The sequence below is a fragment of the Terrapene carolina genome, unplaced genomic scaffold (genome assembly GCF_002925995.2).
Source record: "Terrapene carolina triunguis isolate 2854851 unplaced genomic scaffold, T_m_triunguis-2.0 Scaffold233, whole genome shotgun sequence".
Classification (NCBI taxonomy): Eukaryota; Metazoa; Chordata; order Testudines; family Emydidae; genus Terrapene; species Terrapene triunguis.
In genome coordinates this window covers 14,629,182-14,640,769 of record NW_020664584.1, presented here as the reverse complement: position 1 = coordinate 14,640,769, position 11,588 = coordinate 14,629,182, and the positions used below count along the sequence as shown (strand labels likewise).

The 11,588-nt window shown below is 42.5% G+C and overlaps 2 protein-coding genes across 2 annotated transcripts; both read right to left on the bottom strand.

Moving 5' to 3' along the window:
- Positions 1 to 2,494: 2,494 nt before the first annotated feature.
- LOC112117360 (olfactory receptor 10A4-like) lies at positions 2,495 to 3,481 on the bottom strand. The gene has a single exon (XM_024215315.1). It carries the CDS (start codon positions 3,479 to 3,481, stop codon positions 2,495 to 2,497), a length of 987 nt encoding a protein of 328 aa, XP_024071083.1.
- A 6,798-nt stretch (positions 3,482 to 10,279) lies between these two features.
- Positions 10,280 to 11,212, bottom strand: LOC112117388 (olfactory receptor 5V1-like). Its single transcript, XM_024215339.2, has one exon. The coding sequence runs from the start codon at positions 11,210 to 11,212 to the stop codon at positions 10,280 to 10,282; it is 933 nt and encodes a 310-aa protein (XP_024071107.2).
- Positions 11,213 to 11,588: the final 376 nt, after the last annotated feature.

Below are 11,588 nucleotides of genomic sequence, written 5' to 3'. Positions count from 1 at the left end.
ATATATGCCATCATGTGCCAGCAATGCCCCTCTGCCATGTACATAGAACCAGACAGTCTCTACGTAAAAGAATAAATGGACACAAATCAGACATCATGAATGGTAATGTACAAAAGCCAGTAGGAGAACACTTCAATCTTTCTGGACATTTTATAACAGATTTTAAAATAGTCATACTTGAACAAAATCCTTCAGAAACAGACTTCAAAGAGAAACTGTAGAACTAAAAATCATTTGCAAATTTAACACCATTAATTTGGGCTTGAATAGGGATTATGAGTGGCTGGCTGACTACAAAAGCATCTTTACCTCTCTTGGAATTGACACCTCCTCATCAATTATTGGGAGTGGACTACATGATCAAATTGGCCCTGTCAACACTGGTTCTCCACTTGTGAGGTAACTCCCTTCACTTCATGTGTCAGTATAATAATGGCTGCAACTGTAATTTTCACTCCATGCATCCGAAGAAGTGGTTTTTTTACCCACGAAAGCTTATGCCCAAATAAATCTGTTAGTCTTTAAGGTGCCACCGGACTCCTTGTTGACTTTGGTTGGAGTGAGAATCCCTCACTTATGCTGGTGTAAATTATGAGTAAATCCAGTGAAGTCATCACATGTACACTGGTGTAAAACTGCAATAAGTGAGAGGAGACCCAGACACGGTGGTGTGTGGCAGGGAGGGGGTGGAAGAATTGCTTCTTCCTGACCTCATGGGCAATTGCCTCACACCATGAGGGTTCATTACCTGGATAATGTGCTTATAGGGTATTGTTCTCTCCTGTTTACACTACTGTTGATTTGATGCTGTCCACAATAATTCTACTGACTGGAAAGGAAGCCACTCATATGCCATCAACTTTAGATTCATCTCCAGGTTCCCTGCTACCAACTATCATAATATTTACACACAGCCTCATACAGTGGGAGCAAATCAAAACTGTCCCTGTGATTTTACACTGATGTAGACCCACTAAAGTCAAAGCCATTAAACAGGAAGATGTTGTATCATGGCCAGTAAATGCAAAGTCCAGTCTGAATCTTAATGTATTAACCTTCACATGGTCACACGAGGGGATAGCTGTTATGATCTTCGTTTTGAAGAAAGGGAAGTTTATTCTGTTTTCTCATTTCTAGGAACACATGATAGTGTGAATGATACCCTCACACAGAAACAAAGAGAGAGATTCTGTGTTCAATAATATAAAACTCATTATGACAAACAAGCCCATGTTTATTAGTATTGCCATCCCAGTAGAAAGACATTAAAAGGAACAAGAAGTGAAGGGGGTGAAGTATGAAGTGGAATGATTACGGAAAACTAGAACAAAGATGATCCCAGTGATTACTAGGGCACTTGGGTATGAATTGGCTGCTCAAGAACACATTGGGGGTGCAAGACATCGTGATCAGTGACCTCCACAAGACAGACACAGTGAAAATGTTAAGGTGACTCAAAGGAGAGTGAGAGCTAAAACGAAGGAATTCTGCAGAAGGTTTAACAAAATTCCAGGCTACCCAGACCTATGGAGTTGATTTGTGGTCAGCATTTACTGGTGACTCATGGGGATACATTTTAGATAGTAGCTTTCTCCTTTTTAAGCTTAAAGTTCTTGTATGTTGTGAAGGCTATTTCTTTAAGGAAAATCCCCATGATGTAATACTGAAGGATAATAAGAATAATAAAAATAAAGTTTAAATTGAAACATTATCATTATTATTACATTTGTAACATAACATCTTATAATTATTATATCATTTAAACCACCATTAGTAGCATAAAAAACCCCAACATTTTCTTTCAAAATTAATCTGAGAGAGAGAGAGATTGGTCCTAAATTTTATTGACACATGCTGCTGTTCTAAACCCCGGTGATTCCAAGACTGGAGAGATAAAGAGCAATTAGGGTAGCCTAGAAAACCACCATATATTGTTTTTAAATCAACCAGATAGACAAACAGGTCAATATCAGTCTTCAAAATGTATTAAAGGATGCTGCTGGTACACCCCCTGTGAAAGACAACTTCTGAGAGAAGATGAAATCCACTCCTTGGTAAAGGGTCTATACAAAGGCTACAGGCCACTTCTTTTACACTTCACTGCTGAAAACAGGGCCTTGGTGGGGAAATGAGTGACACATATGTGTTAGGTAGATACTCCGCACTGTGGGGAAATTCACGATTTCCAACCCCCTGCTACTTCCATTGATTTCAGTGGGTAATAAATGGAGTTGAGTTCAGTAGGAACTGGATGGGTTCTGCACCATTAGCTCACATTTCCCCAGGAAGATCTAGGGTCCATCCATCCCAGGGTCAGGGATTGCTTGGCCCTGCTGCCCTTATTTGTACAGATAGCTCTTCCTGACAGCTGGGGTCCCGTTGTATTTAACAGAACTGCTCTAGTGGGTAAGAGCTGTCTGTACAAGCTGTGGTTCACAGTATCATACTACGAGATGAGTTCCCATTATCTTGACTTTATTGCAATGTGCAATAACTACATACAAAATAGATTGCTATTTGTTATGAAATTCATAGCCTCACTAGCAGCTTTCCTCAGGGCCTCCTTCACCTCTCTGTTTCTCAGGCTGTAGATGAGTGGATTGACCAGGGGAGTCAGGACTGTGTAGAAGAGAGAGAACACTTTGTACAGGTCTCTCAGTGTGTCCGTGTCTGGTAGCAGATAGACAATGATCAGGGTCCCATAGAAGATGGTCACCACTATGAGGTGAGAGGAGCAGGTGGAAAAGGCCTTTTGCCTGCCAGCGGTGGAAGGGATTCTGTGGATGGTGGCGATAATGCACACATAGGATGCCAGGGTTAATAGAAAGGGAGGCAGTGTTAATATGGAGGTGAACAGGAAGATCACAAGAGCCATCAGGTGGGTGTCACTGCAGGACAGTTTTACTAACGGGGTGTAATCACAAAAGAAATGGTCAATTTCATTGGGGCCACAATAAATAATTTGTGATATCCAACATGTCGTGATGGTGCAAGCCACAAACCCACTTACCCAAGACCCAGCTGCCAGGCGGAAGCAGACGCTGTTGTTCATAAGGGCTGCATAATACAGAGGTTTGCATATCGCTAAATACCGATCGTAAGACATCGCTGATAAGAGGCAACATTCCACAGATACCATAGAACCAAAGAAATACAGTTGTGTGATGCACTCAATGAATGAAATTGTCCTGTCCCCAGTCAGGAGACCAGCCAGCGTCCTGGGCAGGATGGTGGAGCTGTAGCAGGTCTCCAAGCAGGACAAGTTCCCTAGGAAGAGGTACATGGGGGTGTGGAGGTGCTGATCAGCCACAACTAGCGCAATGATAAGTATGTTCCCGGCCATGGTCATAATGTAGATCACCAGGAACAGCAGGAACAGAGGGATCTGCAGTTCATGGAGATTCCTGAATCCCAGTAGGATGAATTCTGTGATTGACGTTTGATTTCTCCAGTCTCCAGTCCCTTTCTCCAAGTCTGCCATGGGCTCTATCAAGAAATTTAATTAAAAATATATAAGCTATGGAATACAACATGAAAAAGGCAATTTGGGGTTTTGTGGTATTATTGTAATTTTGTTGATGGTTATGCAGTCATGGATGAGTTTTTCAGCATCTCTGCTTTTCTAGGCATCTGACTTTTGACTTGCCAATACCATGAACATAGATGCTGCAACCTCAACCCTCTAGCTGGGCTGGTACCTCAATTATCCACCATTATGCTGTCTCCTTCCATGTAGTTTAATGCCATGGGTGAAATCTAGGAGTCAAGAAAGCAGGGTTCTATTCCTGAAATAGTGTGACCTTGAGAAAGCCACGTAGTTCTGTACCTCAGTTTTCATAGCTGTAAAATGAGGACAAAAGTGGCATGTCATCTACTAAAAAACATAAGTACTTAACATCTTCGGAGTGCTCTGAGACCATTGACAGCTTTCTGTACATACTCACGGGTAAAGCCCAACACACCTTGTCACACATAGAACTGATTTTTATACCAGAGTCTATGTCAGTAAACAGCAGTATAGAAGTGTTTAGTTAAGCATTGCAATATTCGTTTTAGTGCTTGCTTTTTCCTTCTTCAGATCTGCGAAAAAATATATTTGTTGCACTCACCTCAAACTATAAACTCATGTGCGATACGATTTCTTTTATCTTCTGTAACTGAGAAAGCGCTCTGAGAAACAAATTAATGAATATGAAGAGGTAGATAGATACTCAGATAAGCCAGAAAAAGTGTGTGTGTTGAGGGGTGGGCAGTGAGGAATGTTTGAAATGACTTGCCTCCTAACTTTACCTAACATTAATCTAGAGGACTGTTTATGCAGTGAGCAAATGCGGAGACACAAATCCACATAAATCTTCACAGATACCAGCCACCTCCATTCTGACTAGTCCTGAATAAGTCCAGGGTGTTCTACAATCTAAAACTGTCTGGTCAGGGAAAGTCTCATAGAAAGACAATGTTTCTACTATATGTTATTCACTACAGTGGTTGCTCAAAAACTCCCAACAGAACATTTACACTATAATTCCTAAGACCAAATGTTTTGGGCTGACAAGGTTCTAAATCCCCAAATTTAAAAACCAAACTGAAAATTATTCAACCAAAATATGATTTTTAAATAGTTTTGGGGGGGTTGGTTTTCCAATGAAATTCAGAAATTTTTAAGCGAAATCGGACACATCTTGTGAAAATTATTGTCTCCTTGAAAACCAAATTCTTCATCAAATAAATGCTGATGGATTTTTTTCTACCAGCTCTTATAGGTACTATAATGTAAGGGGGAAATCCTTATTAGACGGAAGCAAAATGGCATGAACATACATAATTTTACATTATCTTTTACCTTCTGGAAATCTAAGAAAAGAGTTTGTCTTTCCTTCAAAACTGGTATAAGAAAAACGTGGGATCGCTGAGGTGACCTCTTTAAGCAACCTTTCAGAGACCCAGGATACAGGTTCTACAGTCTGCCTCTGATCCCCAAATTCTTCCTACAAGCCACTCCCCAACAAAAATTCTTATCACTGGCCTGGCAGAGTTGGCTTGGATCTGTTACTAAAAGGCAAATGTCTGCCCTCGTTCATTATATGAGAGAGAAAAAATCTCCCTGGAGAATAATGCTGATGAGAATTTTCAAATGCTATGAAGGCAGAATTAATAATATAATTATTTTTAGTCCTTACATCCAATAGGTATAACAGAGAGGCAAACTCAATGGGAAAGTGTTGAAGACAGAAAAGTTTCTATCCTCAAAGGAGGTCTCTCTGTTTACCAATTCTATGGAACACAAGTGTTGCCACACTTGACGTGATCAGTCATCCACCTTCCTCGCTATCATGTCTCTGACAGTGACCAGTACCAATTGCGTTCGATGAAGGTACAAGAAACCTTGAGGAAGAGAGTTATGCAACAAAATGCCTTCATGGAAAGTCCCCTGGTAACCTCTTTTCTTAGGTTTCCCTATCTGTAACGTGGGGATAATCACATTTATTAATGACACTATTGGGTGTGGTGAGTTGCTGTGAGGATCGATCAGTTAATATTTGTCCAGAACAGGTAACTGAATCCAATGAAATTTGAACTCTGTGGAGAAAATAATCACATCAGGATATACCCAGAGTAACACATGAAGTCAAATGGCCAGGTCCCCAGATAGTGATTTCAGTGAAGCATCACAGAGTTATGTCAGCTGAGGATTTAGCCCAATGGGGTATAAAGCAAAAGTAAATCCACTGAAGTCTAAAGGGCTCAACATTTGAATAGCTTTCTGTATGGATAGATTTTCCTCTCACTCACCCCACATGGACAGGTATGGTGGGTCTAGGTCTCCTCTCACTCGCCCCAGTATATATCAGCAGTAATCCCATTGCAGTCAAGGGGACTGATTCTTCGGAGGCTCACTTTGGTGTTAATCCAGAGTGACTCCACTGAGGTCAGAGTGCCATATTCTCCTGTCACTCATCCTGTTGTAAATCAGGAGTAACACCACTGAAAGCCATGAGGCTTGGTGCTCCACTCACACAACACACTTTGAATTAGGAATAACTAATGAAATCAGGTATCAGAGGGGTAGCTGTGTTAGTCTGGATCTGTAAAAAGCGACAGAGAGTCCTGTGGCACCTTTAAGACTAACAGATGTATTGGAGCATAAGCTTTCGTGGGTGAATGCCCACTTCGTCGGATGCATGGGGCCCACATTTATTCTCACTTATGCTGGTGTAAAATCAAGAGAAACTCAAGTGAAGGCACGACAGTTACATTAATATATGAAAAATGTTCACAGAACAAGACGTTAACTCCCCCCTTTACACACCCACACATACACCAAAAAAACCCTCACAACTGATATGTGAACTACAAAGAATTTCTGCATTCTGGAATCAAAATGATACATTTCCATTTGTTGACCCCAAACTGAATGTTTTGTGTAGATTTGGGTTGGGTTGACATTGTCCTCTGTGTCTCTCAGAGTCACTGCTGTATCCCATGGGAACTGCAGTTCTAAGTCCCACATGTTTTCATTCTCCTCCAGGGGCCTTCCTCTCTGGCCAGACTAAGTCTCCCATGATGCACAGCAGTCTCTCCCTGTGGCTGAGCTGCTTCAGTGTATAATGGACATGTGTGGAGAGGGAAGTCCATAACTTTACCCTTTGTTCAATGCTCGACAGACATGTGGCCTGGTTCTTTGCTCACTCATCACCTTTTAGGAAGGGCTGAGCATCAGAGCGGGTTGAAAAAAACTTCCATCAAAACATTTTTCAGTGAACAAGAGGAAACATTTTCCCCCAGAAGAAATTTTGTCCAAATGTTTCCTTCTTTTTCCAGGCAGCTCTAGTTAGCACCTGGCATGACTGGATTATCTAGTCAGTGTTGCTTTTCAATTAGATCAAATGTTGCTTTTTTTTTTTTTTTTTCATGTAATGAGGAAATTAGCTATTATTATGGCTTGTGGGAGCAAGTTCTATTCCATGCTCTGTCTAGCTCTGTCTGTCTGTTTGCAGTAGTTTTGTAGCCGTATTGGTCCCAGGATATGAGAGATACAAGATGGGTGAGGCAATATATATTTTTTGGACCAACTTCTGCCGGTGGAAGGGACAAGCTTTCGAGCTTCACAGAGCTCTTCTTCAGGTCTGGGGAAGGAAAGAAGAGTGTCTGAGCTAAATACAAGTTAGGACAGATTTTTAAGCATAAGGGATTTACACATGATGTGGGAGACCACTTAACATTGAGTGGGCAATTAAGGATTAGCAGGCAGACGGGTGTGTTACAACTTGTTGTAATGAGCCATAAAGCCAGTGTCTCTGTGGAGTCTGTGATTTTCAGATTTATGAATATTGATCATTGTAGCAGTAGGCTGCCGGGTTTGCATCTGTTGTTCTGGAAGAGTCTGGTGCTGCAATGAGTTGGTGAGCCCGGGTCTGTGGTGAACGTGCTTCTGATGATGATTTGGAGAGGCTGGAGGGTTGTTTGAAGGCCATAGCAATTTCCCACTTTGTTTTAAGTGGTCTCCCAAAAATGTGTTTACCCCTTATGCTTAACAGTCTGTCCCAACTCAGGTCAGTACCAGGAATGACAGCAGAGAGCCTATCGCTCCTGTGCTCTCATAGACACCCCCCTCCTCACCCCGCTAAGCCAAGACAGCAATGGAGGAGGACGCCATCTCAGTCAAATGCATAGGGGAGAAGATCATACCATGGATAAGGGAATGCAGTAGACAGGGACATGGAGACTTGGACTGGGGTGGATGGGAATAGAAACTGGGACTGGGAGTTGGGGCAGGGTTGGGCCTAGAATGTTGGGGGTGGTGAAGAGAGACTTGAACCATTTTGGAAAGAAGACTGGGATGAGAGCTGAGGGGAGAAACTGGGGTTGGGAGCTGGTGGGGAAGACTGGTTGAAAAACGGAACTGGGATTGGGACCTGATGAAAGGCAGGAAACAGGTAGATCAGATGACATGAATGAGGATGTGGGGGCCTGGGAGTGGCTGGACAAAGAGTCTGGGACTGTAAGCCAGTGGGGAAGGGGGATAGTGTTCGGTGAGGAGGGAAAACACATCTGATGAGAATCTGGGGTTCAGGAAGAAAACTGGGACTGACTGGGCTAAGAGACTGGGACAAGAAGACAGGAAGTGGGGAGCCTAGAACATGAAGCCTGGTGGTGGTGGATGACATCAGAGGAGAAGCCCGGAAGGGAGAAGATCTATTAGTAGTAGTAATAGCAGTTATATACTATTTAAAGAAATATTCACATATGTTACATACGGACACTTTTACTGTGTACGCAGGGATCGTTCACCCAGGAATTTATAATAAGGGGCATACACACTGCTCTACATACACTCGTGGAAGTTTCACTGATGTGATGAAATGCAGAGGCATGTGATAAATTAATTTAATATGCAGCACTGGCTCCCTCACCTGCAGTCTGCGCCCTCGTCCATCTCCTCTAGAGGGTTTTATGTGCAGAGGTTGGGATTTGCAAGGGAGTCGAAGAGCAAACAGCATTACCTTAGAGCACCCTAGAGGAGCTACAGAGATCAATGAATGCACAGCATGTTAATGTGCTTTAGAACTCGCACCTCCTATACAGCAACACCACCACCCCGCCCATGTAAACAAGCCTTCAGTGAGCCTACTCCATTTCCTTAGGCTCCATGGAAAATCCCATGCATAGTCTTTATTCAAATGCAGAGTCTGGTGACTTCACTGGGACACATGCATGAATAAGGAAGAACCACAGACCAATCACTTTGCATTTTATTTGATCGTAAACATGTTAGCTTGAATATTTGGATTCTGAGAAACCCATGATTTTACTGACAGTCTTCCGCAGGGCCTCTTTGACCTCTCTGTTTCCCAGGTTGTAGATAAGTGGGTTGACAGGGGAGTCAAGACAGTGTAAATGACAGAGAACACTGTGTACAGAGCTCTTGGTGCATTGGTATCTGTTAGCATATAGACACATATAAAGGTCCCATAGTAAATTGTAATCACAGTGAGGTGAGAGGAGCAGCTGGAAAAGGCCATTTGTTTCCCGGTGCTGGACAGGATTCTCAGGATGTTGTTAATGATGCAAACATAGGATGTCAGGGTTAATACAAAGGAACCAGGGAAAAGGCTGAGGAGCATATGAAAGCCACCACCTTCAGCCCACGGACCTCAGTGCAGCTGATCAAAAAAGAATCATAAAATAAACTGTTGATTTCATTTTCGCTGCAGAAAGTCAATTGTGACATCAATATTATCACTATGGTGATAGCCAGAAACCCACTCATCCAAGATCCAGCTGCTAAATGTAGACATAACCTACTATTCATGATGGCTGCATAAAATAGTGATTTACATATGGCTAAATACGAATCGTAAACCATCATGGATAAGAGATAACATTCCGTACACACCAGAGAAGCAATAAAATAGAACTGTGTGACGCAGCTGTTAACAGAAATGGTTCTGTCCCCAGTAAAGAGACTGGCCAGCATCCTGGGCAGGATGGTGGAGGTGTAGCAGGTCTCCAAACAGGACAAGTTCCCCAATAAGAAGTACATGGGGGTGTGCAAGTGCTGATCAGCCACAACTAGCACCACAATGAGGATGTTACCCTCCATGGTAACAATGTAGATCACTAGAAACAGCAGGAAGAGAAAAATCTGCAGCTCTGGGAGATCCCCAAATCCCAGGAGGATGAATTCTGTCACTGTTTGATTTCCCCACTCTGCAAAGTCCATGAACTGTACGTAGAAAAAAATAAACAAAACCTCTGCACTATAAATTTGATGAAGTTAGAATTTTAATACAGGGTCAATAATTAAACCCATAAATATTCACAACCCCCCTTTCCCTACTGATCAGTAACATGTTTGAGCCTTTCATATATCCTCTGTGTGTGTGTGTGTGTGTTTGCAATTATTTTTGTGATATAAACATTTATTGAAATAGTTTATTATTATTTTTATTTACCTAAGCAGTTTCAGTAAATGAAAAATTGTGCAAACCATTTTAAGAATTATTTTGAATACAATTTCACTTAAATATTGTAAATAAAAAACCCTGTAATTAGTAATACAGTACAAAGTTTCATAAAAAAAAGACAAAAATGGGACTATTTCAGTGTTCAAAATGAAAATAATGTCTAGGTTTTTATTATATATTATTGTATATTTTATTTTTTCGTGTTTTCAGCAATTCTATTGAACATAGATAGGAAAGCACAAAGTAGAGAACTTTAGCACACAGATAACATTGAGCGGCCCCCTAGACCAATGGGGGGAAATTTGCCACTTTCATTGCAAACACAATTTCCCCATGAAAGCTTTTCTCAGAGCCCCCTTCACATCTTTGTTCCTCAGGGTGTAGATCAGTGGGTTCAACATGGGGGTTACTATGCTGTAAAGCACTGAGATCAGTCTGTCATTGTCCAGCGAGTAGCTGGAGATGGGCCTGACGTAGGTGAAGATGGAGCTCCTGTAATACATCAGGACAATGGTCAGGTGGGACCCGCAGGTGGAGAAAGCTTTGAGTCTCCCCTCTGTGGAGCATATCTTCAGGATGGTGGAGATGATGTAAACATAAGACAGGACGATGCACAGGAATGGGATCCACCCAATGAAGACCCCGGCGGCAAGCAGGATAATCTCATTGAGGGAGGTGTCCCCGCAGGAGAGCTTGAGGAGGGGCGGGATGTCGCAGAAGAAGTAGTTGATCTGGTTGGCCCTGCAGAAGGGCAGCCGGAAGGTGAAAAATGTGTGCACCGCAGAGTTGAGGAAGCCACTGGCCCAAGCAGTACCAGCCAGCTGGAAGCAGAGGGATTTCCTCATGATGACCAAGTAGTGCAAGGGGTTGCATATCGCCACATAATGGTCATAAGCCATCACCGCCAGGAGGATACACTCCGTGCCCACAAAGGCCAGGAAAAAATAGAGCTGGACAATGCAGCCTGCATAGCTGATCCTCTTCCTTTCCACCAGCAGGTGCACCAACATCTGGGGGGCATTGGTGGTGGTGTAGCAGAGGTCAAGGAAAGAGAGGTTCCCCAGGAAAAAGTACATGGGGGTGCGGAGCTGGGCATCCGTGCAGACGATGATGATGATGAAGATGTTCCCCACCAGGGTGCACAGGTAGGTGACCAAGAAGACACCAAAGAGCGAGAACTGCAGCTGCTGGAGGATGGAGAACCCCATGATGATGAACTCAGTTGGGGCAGTTTCATTTGCCATTTTCTTCACAGCTGAGAAGGATGACTCGAAAGGGAATACATTTAAAGAATGAGGCTGAGGTTTCAAAGCAACCTAGAGCATTTGGATGCCCTGTCCTTATTACAGTTTATGGGGACTGGGCATCTAAATCCCTTAAGTAGCTTTTGAAAAACTCAGATTTAGGTTGTTTATGAAGTAAGACAGAACACTTTAGGGGATAATTTCAGCTTAAATTGTGCAATATAAAGGCAGGAAAGTGTGACTGTGTGTCTCTTCATGTGTGTATTTGTGTTTGATTGCATGATTGTGTTACTGTATCTGGTTGTGTGTGTTTGTGTCTGTGAGAGTTTTATTGTGTATATATATGATTGTGTGTGTTCCGAAAACATCCATTCAA